This window comes from Patagioenas fasciata, chromosome 2, assembly GCF_037038585.1.
Source record: "Patagioenas fasciata isolate bPatFas1 chromosome 2, bPatFas1.hap1, whole genome shotgun sequence".
In the NCBI taxonomy this organism is placed as follows: domain Eukaryota; kingdom Metazoa; phylum Chordata; class Aves; order Columbiformes; family Columbidae; genus Patagioenas; species Patagioenas fasciata.
The window spans coordinates 39,890,398-39,916,220 of record NC_092521.1 but is presented as its reverse complement, the minus strand read 5'-3'; the positions used below and the strand labels follow the sequence as shown (position 1 = coordinate 39,916,220).

The window sequence follows — 25,823 nt, the reverse complement described above, 5'->3', positions numbered from 1 at the left end:
GTCTAGAACATCATGTAATTTGGAAACTAGGAGACCAAATTTCCATCAGTGAGGAAAGTACACTTGAAACTTATTACCCTGTGATGTTGAGGACAGATGGGCAAGGCTTGTACCGCCATCAGAGTTAATACCCTTTGTGGCTCAACCATGTCGGAATCCCTCATTCTACCAATGGAAACCTGGAACATGTCACGAGTGACTGCAGAGCTCTGGAGAAGAAGGTGAAGGACACAGAAGCCCATGCAGTTCTCCTTCATATTCCCTAATCCAGCCAAGGGAGAGGCTCCTGTAGCAGACTGAGTCAATTATCGGTGTGTAGGGCTGGGGTAACAGAATGGGCTTGAGTCTTCACAAAAGGACCCTCTCTGAGGAGCGAGGACTGCCAGATCAAGGTAGAATCTACCTGGCAAAGCTGTCAAAAACATTATAGTTTGTTGGTGTGGCTGTGGGACCCAGAATCAATTTACCTGAAAACTAATATGGAAAAATTAAAGCTTAGCCACTCCAGTTCCTCAATTCAGCAGATGACTGAGTGCCAGAAAACTGGAGGGCTGAGGAGCAGGTTGGTGGGGGCAGAGCTGCCTCACCTCCATTAGCAGCAACATTTAGCTACACTGGATGAGATCTTCTCTTCTTATGTCCTGGTGTCCTGCAGCTTGGTTTGCTGTGGCTGGGGTCCCACAAACCTGTGGGAACTGACTGAAGGCCCACTTAAGTTCCTGCCTGTAGAGGGAGCACTCAAAAAGACTAGTTTTAGGTTGAATTCTTGACTGGGTTTCACAGCCGACCACAACTTCAGCTTTTCCTTCAACCAAAGTAGGTTAATCCATCCCAATACCAGTTTTCATGATAATTATTAGGATAGGGAACATAGAGGGAGACCCCTACACACACAGATGCATGGAAGCATAAGCCTTTAATCGGAAACAATGTAAAAACTTGTTTTTCTGAGAAAACTCACTCTGGATGGGAATTGCTAATTAACAATAAAATAATTTTAAAAAAATGTTTAATGAAACTTCACTTGTTGTACATAAAAATAATGGGGAAGCCACTTTCTTCCATGTGGAAAGTAGGTTCCAAAAGAAGCTTTAGTTTTTCCACCCTGTTTTGTTTGCTTCATGTCTTCTGGTGGAGACAAAATCTGTATTTCCAAGAGAGCTGATGCTTTAGATTTGCTCAAATACTGGCTGACAGAGGCTGTGTTACGCAACAGGATTGGCTTAAAAGAGAAAAAAAGTTTCAACTAATAATGTTCAACAGGTTGCAAAAAGTAACACGTAAACAGACAAGATTGGTTTCTCAATAATAAACTATGATCAAACCAACCCTATTTTCCTCCTCTGACAAAAAACATGGTATGAAAGAAAAAAACGGGTATGACATATCTTTACATCAGGAAGGCTTTTGACATTCCTTGCATGGCATTCTTAAAAACAATTAAAATGCAATAAATCAGTATGGTAAAAAAAATAAATAAATAAAATATAAATAAAGGGGGGGGGGAGTGGTTTAAAGGAAGATAAATTTTCACATGCTGCTTTTCAATGCTCTGTCCTGTCCAGGCAATACCTATTTTCATCACCAACCTAGGTAACAAAATGGCTGCGACAGAAAAACAAGAAAAAAATCAAATAGGTTTCACAAACTGAATGGCCCTGATCAAAGTTACTGGAATTTAGCAATGAGAAAAACATTGCTTAATAGGGAGATACCAGATGTATAGATGTATTTGGGTAGTAACCTTCTAGAATAGGGATCTAGGACGAAAAGGAAAATACAGATGCTGCTGAGGAAAAAAAAAAAAAAAGGGGGAAACCAAAAACATCACATTCCAAAAGGAGCAAGACTTGAGATACTCACACAGCTTTGTTTTGAGGTGAGGAGGCTGGTTATAGACACACGAGAACTGCTATTTTGGACTCCACACTTTACAAATAATATTGAGAAAGTAGGAAGAGTACAGAGGAGAGAAAAATGAGGAGAAAAATGGCTGTCAAAAGAACGTGATATTTCATGCGGAAAAGGCAGATATGATTTTATAATACATAAAAGAGCTCTTTTCCCTTTATATCAATCATTTCTTTTGTCTGTCCACAGGGAAGAGGAAAATAAAAGAAAAAACTTATTTTTGGGTTACAGGGAAATCTGACAGAAAAGTAATGAAATACAGAAACAGAATTTGGTATACCGCATGATCAGCTTTATTGAAGGTTTTTATAAGTAAGTTAGATGCACATGTTAGAAGCAGTGCGAGTCGATGTTGTTCAACTTGCTGACCTGACGCACCACAAACAAAAAAAATCTTTATACATTTAAAAGCTACCAGACTGGTACAGCCAGAAAGGCAGACCTGTGAGCTCATATGAAGAAAATGCCAATGGCTCTTCAACAGCCCCACCAACCAGCAGTCAACAAACTGCTGAGCTGTAGGGCACCCCAAAGCATCATCAGCCTCAGCACCTGCCTGGAGCGTCCTATCACATTACCATTGCAGGCATCTGGTGTAGCCTTGGTGTGGAGCCGACCCATGATCCCAGCCACCTCTGGCTGCTGCAGGGTCAAAGGTCTGGGCACACAGGGCACCTTGTGAAGCAGCTTGGGCTAAGGGAAGTCCTTGAAGCTCCAATCAACATGCAAGTCCTGTGTGATTGCTAATCATAAAGTCCTGAACTGCAACTGCGAACTGAGGCTATGTCCCCGATTCATCACTTCCAGTTTGATGAGGAAAGACAGAACCACACAGAATCACAGAATGTTAGGGATTGGAAGGGACCTTGAAAGATCATCTAGTCCAGTCCCCCTGTCGGAGCAGGAACAACTAGAGGAGGTTACACAGGAATGTGTCCAGACAGGTTTTGAATGTCTCCAGAGAAGGAGACTCCACAACTCCCCTGGGCAGGCTGTTCCACCACTCTGTCACCCTCGCTGTGAAGAATTTTCTTCTCGAATTTAAAAGGAACCTCCTGTGTCACAGTTTATACCCACTGTCCCTTGTCTTATCATTGGTTGTCACCGAGAAGAGTCTGGTTCCATCCGTGTGACACTCAACCTTTACATAAACGTTAATGAGGTCACCCCTCAGTCTCCTCCAAGCTAGAGACCCAACTCCCTCAGCCTTTCCTCGTAATGGAGATGCTCCACTCCCTTAATCATCTTCGTTGCTCTGTGCTGGACTCTCTCAAGCAGTTCCCTGTCCTTCTGGAACTGAGGGGCCCAAACAGAAACAGAAGGGAAAACAAACGAACTCTAAGTTTGACAAGTGATGAAAACAAATCCATACAGAATCGCTCACTGGTGTGCTTAAGCTTAAAGGCTTCTCTAGCTCAGAGGTGGCTTAGCAGCCTTAGACAAACGTTTTCTCCTGCAACCTCTCGGCCAGAAATGCCATAACTGCTTCAAACAGCCGCGCTGGGTGTTTCTCCGCCGACACCCAGCCTCGTCCCCCAGCACCGCTCCCCCTGGTGCGAACCGGGATCGGCAGCCCCTACCAAAGGCCCGGCTGCCGCCAATCTCCTTTTCCCTGTCTCCCTCCCACAAGGCGACGCTCTCCCCCCGGCGAAGCCGCTCGGAGTCACCCAGGGGGACGACGCCACCGCGCCCGCAGACGAGACACCCCCTGGAGGAGAGCCCGGCCCCCCGGGACGGGCGCACCCTGCCGGTTATTCCTCCCACCAAGACAAGTGACACGCAGCGACCCCGACACCCGCCAGTGCGGGCGAGAGAGCGGGATCCTGCCACTCAGCCCCTCAGCCCCCGCTCCAAGGGCCCCGGGCCACCGCCTCCCCTCAGCCCTCCGGCCGGCTGGGCGGGGCCAGTGCCGGAGCCCCGCCCCCACGCCGGCGGGAGGCGACCGCGCGCCCCCGCCCGCGGCTGCCTCAGCACTTCCGGGTCGGGGGTGGGGCGGAGCGAGGAGGTGGGTGCGTGACGTTGCCGGAGGGTCGGGGGCCGCTCGGCGCCTGTTATTGTTCTCGCCGCCCGTTCTTCCCGTCGCCGCGTCTGCTTTTCCCCGGCGCCTCGGGGAGTGGCGGTAGGGCAACCAGCGACCGAGCGCAGCCCGCCGGTGACAGGGGCGGAGGTAGGAGAGAGCGAGTGGTGGCCGCGGAGGCGCCCGGCGCGAGTGGGCCGCCGCCCGGTGGCCTTTAACCGTTTCCACCTCTCCGCAGCGCGAGCCCTGACAGCGGGGGCGGGGGGAGAGCGCGCGCGTCACGAAGGAGCCAGCGGGAGCCGGAGCGGCGGGGAGCGGGCGACCATGGCCTACGCTTATCTCTTCAAGTATATCATCATCGGGGACACAGGTGAGCGGCGGGGACGACGCGGAGGGGCCGCCCCGGGAGCGGGGGGCGGGCGGAGCGGGGAGCCGGGCCGGGCTCTCCGCTCTCATTTCCGCAGTGCTGGCGTCGTCGACGTGGTGGCTCTGCGCGAAGAGGAGGCTCCCCCCGCCTCTGCGCTGGGCCCCGCCCGGGCCCTCGGCCTGCCTCTCGGCCGCTCTGCGCCCGGCGGCCGCGGGCCCTGCACCAGGCCTGAAAGCCCAACAGCCGCCTCCAGGCCTGGCTGACAGGCCGCGGGGCAAGTCAGGCTGTGTCACGCCCCTGCCTGCGGCATCTGAGCCTGGCGGGGGAATGGTGAAGGCGCTGCCACTGCGAAACTTGTACCTGGGGAGTGCCCCTTGTTTGCATCCCCGCAGCAGTGAGACCTGAGAGGTACTGCATGCCATCCCGCTGTTTTGTGGTGAAACCAAGGCTATTCCTGTGAGGTACCTTCAGCTCAGGCTTCAAGGATGCCCTTTCTGGAGGAGCTATAGCAAACTTTGCCAAGACATGCAGTCAAAGCAAAACTAAAATTCGTGGCTCTTTCCTTCTAATTTACAGGGACTATTTTAAAATTATTTTCTGACTAGCTTTCCGAGATGCTTCAGGTTGCTTCTATGGTCTCTTCCCTTCTTCACTCATTTACTTGCCACTCTTTAGAAACTTGCTCTATTCTATTTGTCATTGACTGCTATGTGACAAATAATAATGCTTACGAATGCTGCAGGCATAACCATGTGCTGATAGGAACTGCTCTTTGCAGCCCCTTTGCCAATATATTCTAAGCTTCCTCAGCATAGTTTGGACATGAGTAGCATTAGCATGCTTTCATCAAACTGTTGTCAGAACAAGATAACTAACATAGGTAACTATTGTGCCTGTGCATTGTGCATCTTTCTTGTTGTTTTTCTCATACCTAAATAAGCGCCTTCTCCATAAAGTTTGATGACACGGCTGTCATTTTACATGCTGTTCCATGGATACTTGCATAATTGTTCTTCATACCTATGTACAAAAATATTTGTTGCTAGAATGTAATTATGCACTACAGTTGCATTACACATGAGGTCGTTAAATACACTGGATGCAACTACTATGTGATTTTATCTTTTTTTGAACCTACATTTAAACTCTGAAAGCATTTTTAGACTACTGCAGTAGCAGCTGTATTACAGATTAATGTTAGGAAGTATATCACAGCTATAGTGACCATGTTGGAAGCATTATTAGACTGTAGACGATAAGTGCAAATTCTGATTTTTCTTGAGTATTTAGGTGAGTGACAGTTCATTAAACTAGGGGACAAGAGATTACCTGAGCAGATTCAAGAGAAGTAAGAAGGGGTTTGTCTGCCCAGGGGGATGCAGAATGGTAGTGCAGAATTGAGAATGATAGTGCTTCAGAACAGGTGGCCAATTCTGGTGTATCTCTAAAAACTATGATTGTTAAAGTGGTATAGACAGCGGAAAACAATTAGTTTGGTACATTGATCCTCCATTGACTAAAATTTTACCATCAAATATCCTCAGTGTAATGGTATGTGTTGCACTTTGGCATTTCAGTTCCTTGAAATGTGAAATACAGAATATGTGTGTGTCACTTCTGAAGTTGTTTAAACTGCTTAAGAGCCAAGTTGGGGAAGAGTGAGATAGAGAAGGGAATCACAGAGAGGAAAACAGTTCACTGGTTTGGGTGGGTTGGTTGGTTGGTTTGTTTGTTTGTTGCTTTGTTTTTAAATTCCTGTGGCTTTTATTCAGAGTTGCTACAGGAAGCTAATTAAGAATACTGCAGCAGTCATTCTTGAAGTAAATTAAATATGCCGATAGCAGTAAGCTGGTTTTGCTTTTATTTAGATCTCCTATGAGCCTTTTAAGTATTTCAATATAGCTAGTACTGAAGAGCCAATTTATGTTGTGCACAGTTGTTTGTTGCAAAATGACTGTGGTGGTTTAGGTCTTTCTACTGTTCCTCAGATGAAGGCGACTGAACTCACAGCTCTGCTGATGGAAATTAAGAGTGGGTTGGGACTGTCCTTTTTAGTTCCAGTGGCTGTCTGCCACAGTATTCCAACAAGTGAGGATATGCCAGTGGCCTTGGAGGCCATGTGATTTTTCATAGGGATCAAGAAATTTGTCTCTGAGACTTGATTTAGAGTCTTTGGAAATGGATCAGCTGCCTGGTGACTCAGCAATTAGTTGTAAACAAACTGTAGGAGAAAAGTGAGACAGCATCAGCTGAAGACAGATGTTAACATTTAGCTCCTCTTCATTTTCACTACTACAAAACCAAGTGGGTTATGTGAGCCATGAACAAACCAACGAAAAACCCCTGCAGTTATACAAGAAACCTGCATGTGTCTTCTCTGGATTGTGATTTCCACATGCTTTCATCTGCTTAAACACAGGAATTCAGTATGATCTCAGTCTCTTAAAATGACAGCCACAGAAACTGCCTATGCAAGGCTGCTTTTTGCTCAACAGCAGTTTTCCCCTTGCATTGCTTGCTTCATTGGTCACTGACATTCAGTGACTTTCTTTTGCTAGTACTTCAGGTACAGTAGCTTTATGAACATTGGATTGATTCTATTCTGGTTGTTACATTTTAATATTTTTTTTAAAAAAGCTTGTTGTTTGTTTTTGTTTTTTTCTATGTGGTCAGATTTCTTTAAACATCTAGCTAGTTTTCTGTTATGGTGATGGCCTGAAATGGCATGGCTGTCTTTCAGCTGTTGCTGTACAATTTCATGGAGCAGGTATTTTTAAGAGAAAAATGCAAGTATTATGGAATACTGACTGCTGTGAGAGTTAATGAGGAAAAATATTTTCATCTGGATATTTCCAAAACATTGTAGGAGTTTGCGCATGCATTTAGAAGCATAGGTGGTGCATTCAGCTTAGGACTCCGAGATCTTTGTTTTGGTCGTTGATAGTATCCTTTTAATTTTGATTGCTGGTAAGAGTTGGTGTGTTTATCCATTCTTCCTTGCACATCTATCAGTTGAGATGGGCTTTGTTCTGAGCCAGGGTGAATACTCTCTAGCACACAAGTATTACCTATTTTTGCAGTTGGTGACTGAAAGTCTGTCATTTTTTTTTTCTTAAAAGTTTTCTTGTCTGATGGTGAAATCTTCTTTTCTGCTTGAATGTTTTTCTTACTAGCAGTGTACCACATGGGAATAAATTGGGAACAATAAGTGAGATTTCTGTAGAGACCAGAGCTGTTTGCTTTTTGGTTTGCATTGGGTTGTTTTGTTTGGTTTTGGTTTTGTTTTGTGGTTTTTGTTGCTGTTGTATTTTGTGTGTGTCTTTTTTTTTTCCCAGAATATTTAATATGCATTAAACGATATTTTCTTATATTAGAGTATTTTTGCTAGATTCTACCAGAGAATGCTATTGAACTTTAGCATACCTGAAATAATTATTTTGCAATGGTCAGATTTCTTGCCCCCAGCATAACTTGTCAGCTGTATCCCATCTAAATGTCTCTTTGTGATCAGTGTTGCTGCATATTCCATGAGCAGGTCTGTCTTCTGCTTTTCTCGAATGTATTAGTTCAGCAACTCTCAGAGCTTCTTGCATAGTGAACTTACAGTTGCCTTTTAATTTCAGCAGATAGTTGCTGGTTATAAACCAACAATATCTCAAAGTTGTTCTTATTAGCAGAAGATGATGAGAGAAAGTATAATTGCTTGGTGATCTAATTTTCCTTACTCTCTAGAGTAAAGTAAACTGTCTATTCACCCATTTCACTTGTCTAGGAGATTCTCAAATGTTGAAATTAAGCAATTGAATTGGCTTTATTTTTCAGTCCCCCTTGTGAAATGTTTCTAGTGTCTGTTCACTTTGTTCTGGAACAGCAGCTGTTATTAGCTAGCAATGTGCCTGACCAGACCCTCTTGCCCTTATTTCCTATGAGTATATAACAATACTTCATAACTAAACAGGTTTTCATCTCACTAGAGCTGTTGTTAACACCCCATAGTAGTTTGAGAACTTGTTTGTACTGAAAACCAGAGTACTGGTCTGAGCTATTTATGTCTTGCTTTGGGACCCTTTCAATGATACTTTGATCCCTAAAAGAGCAGATACTAGGTGTTGCATGCATGCTTCTTAGATGGTAACTAAAAATAACAAACTCTAGGTAGATGCCTGTACAAATGGTTTCATGAAACTATTACTGTGTGGCCTCATATTAATTCTAACCTTTAGTTAAAATAAAGTCAGTCCTTCCCCCAACCTCAACTAAAACCCTTTTATTATGAATGGCTGGCAGATTTTTAAGTCTCTTGTGATCATCCAGGACATGAAGACATTTTCTGCAGGCTCATGTAGTTTAATTTTGCATGGAGTTAGCAGTTGAGTAGTGCCATACTAAATGAAATGTGATAGAGGTGAACAGACTCTCTCAGTTTGTAGGTCTGCACTTATTTTTATGTAGAAAGGAAAACTTACATCATTGGCTTCAGATACACTGTTGTAAATAATTTATGGCAGTGTTTATTTGTTTAAGTGTTGAAGCTGAATCATCTTTGAAAAGTGTTTAAAAGCCATTTTTATGACATTATTTTTCACAAACTTAAAGTCATCATGAAGGATTTTGGAGGTTATTTTTCTTCACTTCTTGTCCATGCTGTAATTGATGTGTGAAGTTCCTTTGCTCTGTAACTGGCAGTTTGGAACCTTGTAGTTTGTCCCTCCTATTAATTTAAATTAATGTTCCAATTTGGTGACAGGGTTGTGACTAACAGTTAACTGGCCAAAAAGAGGTTAAGAAAAATCTTTGTTTTAGGTTAATGTGTCATTATGCTTAGGCCTGTGATGCAGTAATATTGCACTTCGCTGAGTTGCATAAAGATGCTGTGGTTGGAGGGGAGGGAGAGGGAATGAGCTGTGTCTTGTGATTAAAAAAAAGGGCGTACAAAACATCTGGAAGCTGTGCAGACCACTAGAAAGAACTAGAAACAGTTCATAAACCAGGTTAGAGCTATGTATCTTGTAACATTTGTACTATTTAATTACCTGTATTAAATCTGAGTTGGTTTTAAAATCTGTGTTGAGACTTGTGTGTTGTTTGAGACTGTCCTTAGCCTATTTGAAGATTCTGTCTTTGTTTTCTAAAGGGGGGTAAGACTTGTTTCTGTTCAGTTGTTACTGGGGCTTTGGTTTCGTCAGCATCCAAGTTGACATAGTTGATTACATGTAAAAAGAGGAAGGCTTGCTCCCTTTGCCTTGTGGTGACTTTGAATGCAGTATAAAGCTACCTACTTTGGGGGTTAACTTTTTATTTGATGGCTGAATCAGCTGAGTTGGCCTGGGGAGGTGCTTTCCAAGGTCTGGAGTATTTTCAAGGGAGCAAACTGGACCTAAGAGGATCAGTGAGAGCAAGATACCAAAGGTGGAGTAATTCTTAATCTCCCTGTGTGTTGAGCTGATTGATCACCCTGTCTTGTGAAGAAACAACAATACAGTTATGTGAAATGGCTGAGTTAATCCAATGTTTATCTGCTGCCCAAATGGGTGGACCTGGTTACCACTCCTTGTCTCAGCTGTGAACTTCTGCTTCATAGCTGTCAGCATCAGCACTTGTCTGATCCTTCAGCGAGTCAGTTCTGCTCACAAAGATGATTTAAAAACAATACCAAACAAATAGCAGGTATGGTCAGTAAAGTGTAAGAGCTATTCTGAGGAAGGACGTGGCACTGTGTGGGTAGGAGTGAGGCAGCTAGCAGGTTAACTAAAGATATTTGTCTTCAGGTTTCACTTTCAATACCCAGATTGAGATGGCTACTACTGCAGTTCTTCTGCCACCTTTCTTTGGCTGTAGTGGTGCTTATGTGAACACGTAAGGAAATTATTGTAGCTTCTTTACCCCTTCCTTTTTGAGGCATTTCTAGTTTTGAGCTAGATCAGCTTTTTAAGACATACAGACATCAGTGGAGGGAACAAGACTGTAGCAGTTAGTTAAATTGGTTTAAATTGTTGTGGAGACTTTTCTTTTGGCTGTAATCTGACAGTAGATGAGTATCATCTAGTGGTAGGAAAAATCTGTAAGTTTTCCTCATGTTGAGAGCAGTGCACCTCTGACTTTGCCACTGACCACTGAACTTTCCTTGCACTATTCACATGGGGTGACATGAGCTGGAAGGGGAGAAGGAAGAAAGTCAGCTTTCTTAGCAAAGGCCATTTAACTGGCTCAGCTGTATCATCACCAGTGCTGTGATTCCAGAGCTACTTTTTTAGCGGTCATGAGTGCATCCTACTACTGAAAAGAACAACCCTTCCCTTTGCCATATATTTCGTAGCCCTAGTCTCATGCACATACTAGTGTTTTGGGTGACTGTAGTTTTATGCTGGATCAATTTCTTGGTTTAGCTCACTGCACAACTGTATGAGTGAGAAGGGAGTGGTGAGATTTGCCACTGAGCTGTTCTGGCTTGCTGAGCAGTGAAATGAACACTAATGTTGATATAAGGAAGGGAGGTGTTGGGCCAAGGTGGACAAAGCTCTGGCAACCCTTTGTCTATAGAAACTGCCTGCAGAGCAGCACCCAGATAAAGAGGAAGCTGTTGAAGGAGGCAGAGGAATTTGGAGAATCAGCTCAGGCAGATAGTTTGAAATTCAGAGCCGGAAGGTAAAACTATTGTAGCACAAGTTCTGCTTCCCATCACTGGGTATTAAGAAGTGGTGAAGGGATGGATCCTAGAACAGGCACTTGCAAAGAAGCATGCTGCTCCCCTATGAGCACATAACCCATTGTTTTAATTTGTTTCTAAGCAAGAGCTTTTGTTTACTGTGTTTGTTGGTGAAGTGTATCCAATCTCTGCTCATTTCTTGGTTTAAGATACTGAGTTGTTTTTTTTGTTTCTCTAGGGTTAGTTTATCTGAAGCTATATTAAAGTAATTGTGGCAATAAAATGGAGAATTAGTTAATAAATAACTCAATCTCTCCCTTTTGTATCTTACAATTGACTATCATAAGACGTACTCACCTACTTTTCCCAGAGTGTCTGCCTCATTTCAGGTATAAGATTTACAGTGCTAAGTGAACGAGATATGTGGTAAACAGCCAATTTGCTCTTAGAGTTAACCAGTGCAGTGACTTTAAACCATTTTTATGCCATGGAATTAGTTACCATGCAGCTGTTAATTGATCTTTGCAGCATCTGTTTATGTCACAAGGTGGTGAACTGCTCAGGAGTTCATAAACAGCTCCTGTTCCCAATACAGGTTCCTGTCTGTGTTTGTGATGGCACAGTCTGCTCAGGCTCTGGAAGTGAATGGGCCACAAGCTGCTATTGTAGCACTTCCTGGTTACAAACTTGCAATGTCTTAAAACTATAAAATTAAAATGAAGTATTACTCTTAAATGTAGGCAATAAAAAGTTGATAAGTATTATCTAAAATTGATTATAACCTAAACTTCACAGTCACTGCAGCTTTGTTTGCAAGTTTTTGAACCTCTTTTTCAGTCAACAACAGTACAAAACTTAGGGACTTCCAGATGGTTTTTTGCCGGAAGGTTCTGGAGTAGCAACAATGGCACTAGACAGAAGCTAGTTATTTCTACTGGTTTTGTGTATGAACCCATCAGTCTGCAATCTGCTCTGAAAACGCCTGCTACATTGAAGTAAGTAGAAGTGCAGTCATCTTGTGCCAGTTTGAGGGAGAACTTGCGTCAAAGGAGCTGTGCTTCTCTGTCATCTTTGCTGGGCTAATGCTAATGTATGCTTGTTCTCCTGAACCAAGCTGGTCATCAGCCATACAAGAAGAAAAAAATATCAGATTCACACTTAAGAACTGGTACTGGGACACGTAATTAAGTGTTGCTTTAGTTAGGTTTTGAAACATTTTTCTAGTGCTGTAACATTTTTGCAGAAATATTGGATAGTTTTGAGGTTCTGGCTTATCCAATGATACTGAAATCACTGTGTAAGGTAAATGGTGAAAGGTATTCTCCATTCTATTTCTGGTGTGAATTATAGGGGTGTTTTTTGTAAGTGAGATGGTTATTATGTTCTGTGACAGGGTAGCCATATTTTCTTGGTGATATAAAAGTTATCTGTATATGTAAACTCTGTTCTCTGAGTTGAAGAATTTTTAAGAATTTTAAGGTTCCTTAAAGATTTGCATTATCTGGTCTTACAGCTCCAATACTCTGCCTGTCCTTTTTCCCTGTTTCTTTCCTACCTCCAATGGTCTCCCCCATTCCTCATATGCTAATTTTGTTGGTTAAAGTCTACACTTGCTTCGAAGTTGCTTGTGTTCTGACAGCTTGCTATCATAAGACAGAGGAGCTACAGAAGACAGATCTGTTAAGGCTAATGCTACAAACTTTGCCTTGGGCTGTCATTCCTTGCCACTATAAGCTGTTGATCTGCTGGCTGCTGCATTTCTCTTCCCTCATTTGAACTAACTCATGCTTCCCTGCCCCTGCATTGAGCCATTTATTTTGCTTTGTCACTCTTCTTGTCAGGTTAGTGTGCTAACCCAGCAGACAACTGAAATGGCTTAGTTAGATGAGTTCTGAAGCAATATGGAGAAAGGGGCACAAACATGATGTAGGGAAAAGAGTAGGGAGAGCAGCACCAACAACTGGCTTAGGCTACTGGAATTGCTGCATTGCTTGGGATATTAAGCTCAGTCTCATCAATTTGTCACAAATACTTCTGTGAGGAAATAATTGCAAGTCTCCTATTTCTGTTAGATTTCATTGAAACTGGCCACTGTGCTTAGTTTTCAAGACCAAAATGACAGGTGGGCACTGATTATGATTTTGTATAGACTGTACTTTTTAAACCATACTAAAAAAACTTTGCTTAATTTAGTAAAAGAAAGATCAACGTCACTGTATGCAAACCTCTGGTATGCATCTCTTATGTCTTGCGGTGTGGTTCTTTTCCTTATCTCTTTGTTTGCTGTCTTTCATTACCAGATGTATCACTTCTGATCAGCTGTTGCTGACCTTCTAGTATGTGACTAAAACAGCCCGATCTTCCTGGACAGATAAAGTACAGTGGGAACTTGGATGCTACAGTATTATATGTTATGTTATATAGTTCAGAGTTTAAATGTGCGTAAGCCCAATGTATGACTGTTTAGTTTTAAAAGTTGGAAAATAGGAAATTTGACTGAGCAGAATGGGAAGAATGGCCCTTCCAAGTTAAGAGAACAAGGAAAAATAAACTGTAAGAAGTGTTATTTTTACAAACATTGGTAGTTAGAGTGCTTCTATTGACTGCATTAACTTTTACTTTTCTGTGATTTCCTGAACAGAAGGAGTTGCCCTTTTGCTGACCAGTGTCTTATGTAATGTGAAGTAGTTAACCCGTTTGGGTCTGAAATCGGGACATCTGAGGGAGACAATGTATATGTTGTTTGTCTGTTGTCTGCCTATTGGGAACCAGTGGGCAATAGCACATAGTGGTTGTAAGCAGCCATTTATGAACTGTTGTTTTCTCAACTGATAAATAGAGATGGATGGGAGTGAAGTGCTATTGAAGATCCAGGTAGCTTGGAAGAAAGCTGAAAGTACCGAACAGGAAGCAGAAGTAGGGTTGTGAGGAACAGCAAGACCTGTAGTTACTGTGAAGAGAGGATATGGAATGATACTGTAAAGGTCTGTTAGGAAATTCTTTTTCTGCCTAATTTTAAAGTCAGAACTACTTTTTCTAAAGAATAATTTTTGTTGAATTTTTGAAGATAACTGCTTTGACTTCAATGTTTCTGTAACTTCAAAAGCTCTTCTGTTATGAAATTGTTACCATGCAAAGTAGGTGAAACCTAGTATCTCAAGTTCTAGTAGTGAATTTTAAACAATGTATACCATTTGGTCAAATTAATATTTATTGGTTCGTAACATTTTTTTTAAAGTTGCTTAAAATTTCTTTGTTTTCTCTTTTTAGGTGTTGGGAAATCATGTTTATTGTTACAGTTCACAGACAAGCGGTTTCAACCAGTACATGATCTCACTATTGGTAGGTCTCTTTTGTCCCCTACAATGATAATGGTTAAGCAGCTAGGGTACCTCAACATGCATTTTTGAGTTGTTTGTGCTGCAGTAATATAGGATTTGTGCTGTATTAAAGTAGCAGTGAATCTCTAGCTGATGAATATTCATTAGTTAATAAAGCCAAGTGGAGGTCTTTTTTCTTATTGGGAAGGTACAATCTGAAACAATTTTAAAAATATCTATAGTATCTCAACTGTCTCTTCAGAAAAGCTAAAAAATGGACATGGAAATGGAATTGGCCAAGCTTGGAGTGCATTGATGGTGATGCAAATCGCAGATTTTTCACTAGGAAACAGAATATTAGCCTCGCCACAGAACCTTGAAGACTAGTTACAGATAAACTAAAGCAAAGTTAACCTCAAAGATGAATAAACGCGTTTACTATTTGGGAAGGCTAACTTCTGAATAAGAAGGATTGAAGTGTATTCACTGTTTGGACAGGAGTTTTTCTTCCTGAATTGTCAGTTGTATGTGGACCATACTTATACTAGGGGAAATGAACACATATTGACAGAATACATTGTGTCTGATCTAACTACAGTAAATGATACATATTTTTGTTTATAGTTCCACACAAAATATTAAGAATAGTGTGGGAATAAATTCTTTTGTAGGCAAGCTTAGTCTTCAGATGAGTTTCCATGTTAAGCGTAACAGATGCTAGCCTCTGATAAGGTTGCAGAACCTTTGAACTTCTTGATGTTATTTCAAGGAACCTATCATCTTTAATTGTGATGAGCCTTGCACAAAATGTGTCCCTGGTCTCTATTTTTAGTTTGTGCCCTGGAATAGGTAGGCTTCCTGTGTTTAGGAGTACTGAAATAGATGCTTGAAATATAAACAAACATTCTTCATGTAACAGAAGGTATCATGTGGTTTCATTATGGCTTCCCTTTGCTTCCCTTTCTCTCTTGACAGTCCTCCCACACCTTATGTGTGGCTGTCTAATATAATTCAAATTCTTGGGCTAATGTCAGTTTTCAAGTATTGCTGAGGTCTTGGCAGCAGACAGGCTAGCTGAATAAAGAGCCCAAGTTCCTTACGGAGGTGTGAGTTATAGTCATCTTTTCTTCTTCAGACCTGCCAAATACATGACACTTATGCCTTGGGCAGCCCTGTCACATCAGCAAACTGATGGGCTGTGGGAAACAGCTTTACCTCAGCAGGGTGGCTGTAGTGCCAGTTCTTTGCCTTGCTTATAGCTAGCTGAAATCTGGGAGTAGAAACTGAAGCTAGTGGGATGTGGGTGAACCAAGATAGCAGCGTAAAGAGGGGTGTAGGTGTGGAACATGGGAAGCTGCTGGGAAAGGGGAAGAAGTGGCATAGGCTGGAAGCAGCCTCCTTTCACTTCAGTGATAGAGTATGTGTGTGTTTTGACCAGAACTCCTCTCCCAAGTTCCCAAACAGATTTAGGAGGACAGAGATAAATAAAGAACATGAGTTCAGAGTCATGGGAGCACCCATCCAGGGCGAGATGGGATGGGTTGATGTCACGTAATACGCTTACAACTGATGATGCTAAAACTCCTGAGAACCCCTAGACTGAATAAAAAGGCCTAACTTTTTTCAATATAATACAATGATTTTGGCCTGTGGGAGTGCAGATTCTATTCCTTCTGTGAGCAGCTCAGGAGTGGAGAAGGGAAACTGAAACTGGACATGTGGAAAAAGACATTTCATCTAGAGGTGTGCAAAATTTAGCCCCAAGTATTAGTATAGCTAGCCTAAAATGTTATCTTGAAGATTTAAAAAATTCATAGAGAAACTTTACCTCTAATGAAAACAAGATGGGGAATGAAAAGAAGAATACATAGAAGCAGGTGTTTTTCTGTTTTTGAGCTATATTCAGAATTCTGCATAATTGTAATAGCATACTCTAAAAGAGCTTACAATGCAGCTATCTCAATTTAATTTTCTTTTGTGTACTGAAGTATGTGTTCTTAACAGAAATGATGGAGGGAGGGAGAGGCTGCATGATACACTTGGGAGGGGGCAAAACTAAGCCAAACCACCAAACACACACACAAAAACCCAACCAAAACAAAAAAGCCCACAAAAACCCTCCACAACATTTGTAAGTAGATAAGGGTGACAAAAACCCACTGTAAATACTCTGATTTTCCTGTTGCCCTTAGGACATGCCCTTGCTGCAAACCTGAACAGCTTTTATTCTTTCCTTAAGAGAACAAACTTTGCATTAAACTGTGTGTTATTTCAAATTCAGAATTTTCTCCCAGCAGATATTTTGATGGAACAGGATAAATATTCTTTTTATTTTTCTTTGGGGTTGTGTTTAGAAACTAAACATTGAGGGTGATTGCTGGATTTCAGTTGGCAGCTCTATATCTGCACTTTGAGACAAGGAATACCTCTAGTGTTGACACTTGTAGTAGTCCAAGGGCCTTCCTCTGGCTTTGCAGTCAACTTCAGAGCACTGTCATTCACCTGCTGCTTCTTTTCTGCCCCTCCCCCTACATTCTTTCTACTTGTTTGCATGCACTTACTGCAAGTTATTTGGATGCTAAAGACAGCACAGTGTTCTTTGGCCCAGGTCTTTTTATTTGTCTCCGATATCCTGTGTTGGGGAGAGTAGTTCCTTCTTGTCGCCTTCCCCAAAAGTCATTCTGCAGAAAGCAATGCTGCTTCCCCAAATATTCTAAACAAGCTTTTGAAGAGACATTTGGAATGCTTCAAATCAGGGCACATTAGTGGAAGACTTCAGTCCAAATCTGGACAGTTACCAATTTTAGACAAAACTCATGCTTCCAGATTTTATTTTTTCTGAAGTAATGGATATATGGAGCATTGATTAATGGAAACTTGATGTCTTTTGTCATAGTTTAATCCCAACCAGCAACTAAGCACCACACAGCCTCTTGCTCACTCCCCCTCAGTGGGACGGGAGAGAGAATCAGAAGAGTAAAAGTGAGAAAATCGTGGGTTGAGATAAAGACAGTTTAGTAGGCAAAGCAAAAGCCACACACAGGCCAAGCAAAACAAGGAATTCCTTCACTATTTCCCATGGGCAGGCAGGTGTTCAACCATCTCCAGGAAAGCTGGGCTCCATCATGTGTAATGGTTACTTGGGAAGGCAAACACCAGCACTCCGAATGTCTCCCCTTTTCTTCTTCTTCCCTCAGATTTACTTCTGAGCATGATGTCATATGGTGTGGAATATCCCTTTGGCCAGCTGGTGTCAGCTGTTCCAGCTGTGCCTCCTCCCAGCTTTGTACCTGGCACGGCATGAGAAGCTGAAAAGTCCTAGACTGCTATGTAACAACAACTAAACCACTGATATATTATCAAGATTCTTCTCATACTAAATTCAAAACACAGCACCACACCAACTGCCAAGACACGTTTAAATATGTCCACTATCTCTAAGCATTTGTCAGACTTTAACTACTGTAGTAACAGCCTCATTTTATGCTTCACTTACTGTTAATGGACTTAAAATTGCTTTAAAAGACAGTACAAAAGGCTGAATTTGTCCACTGAAGAAAATCCCTTTGTTTGTTTGAAACACAATTTTTTTTTCCCTTGGTTATTAAGGTTGATCTTTATGAAAAAAGCACTTCCAAAACTACCTAGTTAAAGGCAAATGAGTTTTAATTAATACAGTAATAAAATTTATCCTGTTGAAGGTGACATTTATATGCTCACTTAATAGGATATTTTATTGATAAAGAATTGTAGGTTTAATTTTGTCTAAACTGACTTCAGCAATCTACCATTGGTAAAGTGTTAAATGTGACTCTTCAATTTCCTGTTTGCATTCAGATTGACATGTTTTTCTCCCTCTTGATCTAGAACTACTAAATCATTTGGTAAACTTTGTAGGAAATACCTCCTTGACACTTTCTCTAGTTAATGCATTTTTAAAACACTTGGAAATTAACAGCTTTCGTCCTTCTAGTAAGCTTTCCAGCTCTTCAAGCAGCTGGAAAATTAACTAAAAGCAAATTGTGAAATAATTTATTTCTTACAAATACAATGTTGAATTAACGTAAACGTACGTTCTTGCTTTCATAGTACTTGACATTCTTCTTTCTGATGCATGTTAATAACGTGATCTTCTGTAAAATCTATTCAGGTGTAGAATTTGGGGCTCGAATGATAACTATTGATGGAAAACAGATAAAACTTCAGATATGGGATACGGTAAGTAACAAATCATAGAAATTTTTAAACATGTGGCTCTACTATCTTTCTCTTTGTTCTGATTAAGCATTGTATTATCAGCACCCATGTCAGGCTATGTACTCTGTCTTGTAGCTTTCTTTGGTTTCTATGAAGATTAAAATTTCGCTAAAATTTCCTCTTTTAGTGTGATGTATTCTTAAAACAGTGCAAGTTTCTGCTGTTTGCACTGTAACTTCCTCAAGTAACAGTTTGTCAGATTTGCAAAACTGGAATTTGTGCTGTTTCACTTTATTTGAAAGTTGTCTTTATTATTAAGAACTTAGATTTCTCTAAATAATATTTTTCTGTGCATTCATGCAGGATCTGGTTAACATAACATCCTATTGGGAAATTGTGATGTGTGGCTTTAACTATGAATTCTCTGGAGGAAATGTTTGCATTTCCATGTAGAAGAGAAGATATGGCACATTGTTTCCATAGGAAAAATCTTAAGAAGTCAAGTTCACTATAATAATTAAGATAGTAAATACTTCAGACAATGAAGAAGGGTCTGGTGAAAGCCTAAAGTTTTGAAAAGCCTACCAAAAAACAGACTTTGCTTTTTGAGGAGATTCAGGTTAAGAATATGCATTAGCAGTGTCAGCTGTTTTCTTCTTGTCAGTCACTTTACTGCAGAGCAGTCAGCCTTGGTGTCTACACTTGTGATGCAAGGGCTTAAAGATGCCCATACCGATAGCTCTGTCTTTTAAATGCCCTTAGCTCATCCCTAAGGCAGGGCTGTCTATTTCCTTTTTCAAAGAGCATTTTAGGATACCTTTAGGAACTGGCAAATATGAACTATAGCCTCATGTATGTACTCTTTTTGGTATAGCAAATCAGTGAAGGGAGGTGCATGTATGTAGGCATGCATATATGAATGTCTGTGTATATAAAAATGTAAACAAACACAATATTTTAGCTAACTTAGTAGGTCATATCCAAAATACCGTACTTATTTTACAATTTCGTCACTTGAAGTGGTGTCTAACACTCGTACCTCCTGTTTCAGAAGCAGAATTTAGTACATAGTGTCACTACATGAGAACATATCTACATTGGTCGTTGTTTCCTAAAATTTGGACAAATTTTCTGTAGACAAAATTACTAATTTTGCTACCAATGCAGCCACTGTCTTTCATTGGCTTTCAAACTGATTTTGTTGATGTGCTGTTATCTGTTCCTTGAATACAAGTGAACTTCACCAATTTTTGAGTAGATTGTGTTTTTCTTAGTGCCTCTGACTTGGTAGCTCTTTGTAGCCTTTTTTGTTTCTTGAATGCTTGCAAAGTGTCCAGTAGTCAAATTTCAATGGAATTGCTTTTGATTATAACTTAAACTGTTTGGGGGCAGGGATTTTATCTGGCTAACTTCTTAACTTTATCATACATAAATTAAAAATATTCATTAATAGCTTTCATATACTAAGTAGATGGTACGCTTGTATTGGAGTTAATAATTTGCAAATTGTAAGCAATGAATGACCTAGTTTATTTGCCATAGTTAAAATTTTAACTCTATGCAATCTTATTTTTAAAACATGGGATATTTCTATTCTAATCCAATTTTGACGTGTAAGCATATCTAAATTCCACTGTCTCAGTTCTGATATTTGCTGCAAAGATGTTGAAGAAATATGATGAAGTAATTGTCAGGGAATGTTTTACTTAATGTGTTAAGGTACATGAAGATGTCCCTAATGACCATGGTTACCATGTCTGTATTGTGTATCTGCATTGAGCACTTCCCCAGTTTCTTTTTCTGTTAGCAAAAACTGCTAGCTGTTACTGGTGCTATCTCTGTATTTATTAAGCTGCGAAAAATTATGTTTGATATGATAGAGTTCATTACAGCTATGGTTAAGGAAATACAAGAAGCATTTATGTTTTCAATTGGTGCTTACTGAGTCACTGCACCAACACTTCTGTGGTTTAGCATTAGCCTTACCTACCTGCTTTTAATCCATCACTGAACAGAAGTATCTTGAGCAGAGACATAGGAAGTAGAAAACTGGATAAGATTTGTTTTGACTAGTTAACAGTGAGCAAGGACCTGCTTTCTTAAGAGAGTCAGATGCTTTAATTCAGATTTATCTGGCCAGATATTTCTGTGCAGTGATGCTCAGTTTGTGTTGTCTTCACTAGATCACTGCAGCTGCAATGAAAGGTATATCTTAATAGTAGGAGTATGTGGAAGTTGCAACATACCTCACTGCAAGAGTATGTCATAACTTACAGGTGCAGCTGAAGCCAACACTGTTGCATGTCTGTGAGATATGTTTGTGTGCTTTTCTTGTAATTTGATAACATTTGACTTTTTCATTAGCATCTTAGTTTGGATCAGGACTGTTACAGAAGTTTGCCCTGATAACTGCAGTCTGGTTTTCATGTATGCAAACCTAACTCTGTTCTGATGAGACTGAACTGGCAGATCTGCTCCAGGAGTGCCAATTAGAAATTGTAGTCCAGTATTGGTTCTGTGAGCTGGTAGTCTAGTAAAACCAGTCTGATGAGGGAAAGAAAACAAACAAAAACCCCAAACAAAACAAACAAAAAACCCCACAAAAACCACAAACAAACAAACCCCAACACACAACAAACCAAAAAATAAAGAATACCACCATACCACCCCTGCCCCCCCCGCCAAAAAAAAAAAAGTCACAAAGCTAACAACAAAAAAACCCAAGCCCCACATTCCATGATACACAGTGTGGCTCTTGCATATTTGGTGTAAGGTGTTGCAGTCTCAGTTCTGCTGCTGATTGTGTGTCTAGAGCAGCAAATAGTGGGTCCTGTTCTCTCCCACCTGCAGGCTACTCCTGAGCTTTCCACTGTTGGGCCCTGTGGGCTTGCTGCCATGTGTGCTGTGGCACAGCCAGATTTTTAAGTCTGAGGCTCCTTGGGTTTCACTTTTCTGATGCCTACCTAAAGGCATCATTTGACTGACCTAACAGTCAAAGGGAGTGCAGGTATTGGACCAAATTGTTCATTTGTCTTGTCTATCCTGAGTCTCTAGCTTATTTCCTTTCCTCAGTAATGGCTTTCAATAGTTGGGTAGACTAAGAAATATTTTTGTCCAAACTAGTTACTTGCTAATTGCCTGGTATGAAAACTTAAGCTGCTCTTTTGTGGAAGTGTAGTGTTTGAGCTAGTGTCACTTGCAAAAATAACTTTTAGGGAATTAGAAGTGGGTTAGAGAAGCTGGTAAGGATCAACATGACCGTTCTGGGAGATACTAAGCTTTGTGAGTTTAAACAAGCTGTGTAGATGAGGTTGTTTGTTTTGTGGCAGTGTAACACTGAAAAATATTAAAATTGTTTCTCCTTAGAAACACTTCATTGTTGTAGAGAGATACTAGGCTTGTTACCAGGCTGAGTCAGTAGCCTTCATTTTTGTTGTTGAGGAGAATGTTCTGTATTGTATTGACTGTTACAAGTCATTGTTGATGAGTAAAAATAAGCAGTAGTTGAAAGAGGGAATTTGAGTTCTTTCAAGACACTGTAGGGGGAAAGATCAGTGATCATATTAAGTAATACTACTTACATTCTCTAAGTTAAATTGATATAAATGAGAATTTTTGCTGTGTATTTAAATATAATAATTTTAATAACTATTTCTACATCATTTCATGGAAATCTGTGATCAAAAAAGTTTATATTTATATATTAGTTTTCCGTAACACCTTAGTCTTGCTTAGACTAAAGCCAGTCTTGCTTCGACTAAGACAAAACATATGAAGTCATGTTTTCTATGAACTAATTTCAAGTAATTCCTTGGTTTCCATACAAGTGAGCCTCCTAATTAAATTGACAATGTTTTCTAGCAGTTGAGAGCTTGCACAAAGAAACACATTTGTGCAAGACAGAAGACATAATTGTTGAAACCAAGTCTTGTTTCCTTAAAACCACGGTGTGACTTGTCTGTTCACTTTCAGATATTCAGAATGTACTAATCTTTCTTGGAAATTCAGTCATTTTTCGTGTATTTGTAAATGTTTTGGATCTAGTGGAAGCAAATAAAGTTCCCTTAAGTCATTAAATGAGTATTTGTTATCATCTTGGTGATGTTGGCAAGTGCTAGGATGTAGCACTTCCCACTGAGAGTTCTTTACTAATTGTCTACTTCATGATATTTTCTATTTGCTTTGGTAGTCAGTGCATATTTATGTCCATTGACAGTTGGTGAGTTCTTTTACTGAATTTTTTACTAATTTGACTCTTTAGCCATTGTACCTGCAAGAATGTGGCTACATCTTACAGCTGAAGTAGTGATGACTCGGTGCTCATGGCCTGTGTTTTACTTCTGCGAAGTAGCATCAAAAACTTGCAGAGGATCTGTTTTGGTTCCTGAAACTAGTTTGATCATCACTTCACAGACCGTATTTGCTGCTATATGGGAGCATTAACTTATTTTTGGTTTCACAGATTAGGGGAGGAATTTGTCAATTTGAGAGCTATTCCTGTTGCAGTTTGTGTAATAGGACCATCATCTGAACTTCAGTGACAGTTGCTAAGTTGTTGTTCACATCCTTGATGGCACTTTAGCAAGCTGAGAACTCAAAACACCTTCTGACTTAGTGTTTACAAGCCTTTGTCTGTCACATGCTTAAATGTATTTGGTCATTGAAATACTACATTATTGGTATTTTATTTTATGACTCGTTATAGATGTCAATTTATCTGTGGCTTTCTACAATAGCAAGCTCTTTCTTAATATAAGGCCTTAGATGGAAGGAGGACGAATCAGTTCCTTTTGTCCTTAGTGGAGCTCCCATTTTAGTGAGGGTAGCTACTTAAAACCTAAAGGTTTCTAATATATTTAGAACCTGAAATAAATCATAAGAATACTTCTAATAATGAAGGACCAGAGCTCTCTGTTTCTGTGATGTGCTGGGAACTGCTTTGGATCTCTAAATGACATGCATTCAACAACATTAGAAGACAAGGCATATGTACAAGTGATCTGTATTTAGATATATATATACTTTCACCCTTCAGGATCTTTAGTCCTCTGGAAATTTCAGTTCATATTAGGAAGCTGACAGGGTTATTCTGAAGCAACATCTAACCTGGCTGAATCCTCCATATAAATTCTGACGCTTTCTTAAAATGTTACGGCTTCTTCTTTGTAAGTGTCTTTAGTTCTGTTCTTGTTTGGGAAAGTCTTTGCTACAAAGGTGCATGTTGCAGGGAGGAGGGATTGTTTGTTTTTTAATTTTTGTACTACTTTTCTGCCTATTCTTTGTACTACATGCTGGTAAAGCACCTTAAAATTATTTTTATTTTGAAGACAATTGCAAGAAGGATTAATGCCTTTTTGTAAGCAAGTTGCCATGTGACTGAAAGGCTGTTTATTTGTTTATAACTTTCAAAACTACATTCATAGGTACTTATTGCTCTTCTCTTTTTCTGGAACATTCTGTTCCAGGGATCAAATTTGTAGAGTAGTTCCTAACTGGCAGTTGTCACAGGCAGTGTGACACTTGTGTGAGCTGGTTGTTTCTTAGTTGTCTTTCTATTTTTTTAATACAGCTTATGAAAGTATAAATGAGTTTAAATGAGTAATAATTCCTAATGTGAATGAGGCATTCTGTCACTGGGCTTGAAGGTGCCATACATGTATGCCACTTTTACAAGTGACGGAGTCTAGAGCTAGCAGCTATGATGCATTGTGGTTTCTCATTTATCATGTGAATATATGCTATAAAGGTTCCTCCTGATAAAAAACTGTTGGTCAGCTTGGATGTAGAAGACTTGCTGGGAGGTACTCAGATAACTTTGTCCTTAGAGAAACTCTTCAAATTCTTCAGCATTGGGAAGAGAAAATTCAGTAAAATTTAAGGACTGTTTTCTAGGGAGATGTGCTGATGTTGATCCTATTTCATTATCTGCTTTTTTGTACTGCATCATGTCTTCCCACCCCTCCTCAGTTTACAGATTCAAAAATTAAGGAACTTGTAAGGAATGCTTCTTGATAGCAAAGACTTGCCCACACGTTATGCTACTGACTGCTACATGACTGTACCACACACTTGGAAATGACACTGAGATTTCCTATAGGAACAGTAACTCTTGTTACATAGCTTAAATGTTCCTGAAAACTTTGGTGCAGGCCCTAAACCTCTGTGTATCTTGGTGACCAAAGATGGTGATAGTGCTTCATGCTCTGCTTACTTCATTATTTTGGTCTTCTGTGTATACTGTGACATATTTAGAGGAGCACATAGAACATTTGTCCATGCAGTTCTGCGGTCCAAGCAGGGATGAAGATTTCTGTACCATTCTGAAGACTTGAAATTCCTAGAACTATGGTTATATAAGTCTCTCATATCAGACAGCTTGTTATTATAAACTAATATGATATGAATTGTAAAAGCTTACAGTCCAGAAAATGGCCAAAAAGAATGTTACTTAGAACTTAAACCATCACTTGTTTATCAGAGGCCCTCATTTTTTCATGGTCAGTGAACTACTCAAGTCAGAGCTGAAGAGAGAGGGTGCATGTTAGGCATGTTCAGTATGCATTTACTGATTCCTGCAGGTGGCCTTCTCCGAGCGGGAGTTCATAAATGTGAAATAGCTGTTGTGGTCTGTCTGTTACCAAAAAGATCTTCCATTTTCCCATTTCCACTGTAGTGTAACTCTGAAAGTGGGTATAACCAGAAGTTGCCTCAGAGCAAAGGCTTATGTTACCTGTACTAGATGTAATATGGTCTTGGGAAATACCCCATTTAACATTCATTTATTGGCTACTGCCATTACTGTTTCCTCGCTGCCCCACCGAGCACTGGCACAGGTTGCCCATGGAGGCTGTAGAGTCTATGTCCTTGGAGATATTAAAAATCTGTCTGGACACGGGCCTGTGTAACCGACTCTGGGTGGCCCCGCTTGAGCCGGGGGTTGGAACAGGTGCTCTCCAGAGGTACCTTCCCACCTTAATCATTCTGTGCTTCTATGAAAAAAAGCTTTTTAATATAGAAGACAAAAAAAAAAAAAAACCTGGATTTTGGAGGATCATGGAAGGGTTGTTTTCTGTGATGTCAAAGCTGGTTTTAATATATACTGAGCTTCCATACTGCTACTTCTGTCTGTTGCTCCTTGCAGCAACTAGCTAAACTTGGGTTGGTCCTACTCTGCAGGACTGACAAAGTACAATTATAACACACATGTATTTAAAAAATTGCTTTTGGCTAATAGCCTACACACTTTTGGTTTTGTTTTCTTTGAAATAACTTGTTCCCCATTGGGGGGGGGGGGGGGCAGGGAGGAAGCCAGGGGGATGCAGAGCACAATTGTCAGATGAAAAATACTTGAAGTAATGATACTTA

The 25,823-nt window shown here is 40.5% G+C and overlaps 1 protein-coding gene across 1 annotated transcript in view; it reads left to right on the top strand.

Annotated features, from left to right (window-relative positions):
- Window positions 1-3,914: 3,914 nt before the first annotated feature.
- Window positions 3,915-25,823, top strand: part of RAB2A (RAB2A, member RAS oncogene family) — a 41,789-nt gene continuing 19,880 nt past the window's right edge. Inside the window, exons 1-4 of the mRNA XM_065830270.2 lie at window positions 3,915-4,078; window positions 4,167-4,298; window positions 14,212-14,283; window positions 18,412-18,479. Coding sequence (XP_065686342.1) covers window positions 4,253-4,298; window positions 14,212-14,283; window positions 18,412-18,479 — 186 coding nt within the window. The 5' untranslated portion in view covers window positions 3,915-4,078; window positions 4,167-4,252. The remainder of the gene's footprint in view (window positions 4,079-4,166; window positions 4,299-14,211; window positions 14,284-18,411; window positions 18,480-25,823) is intronic.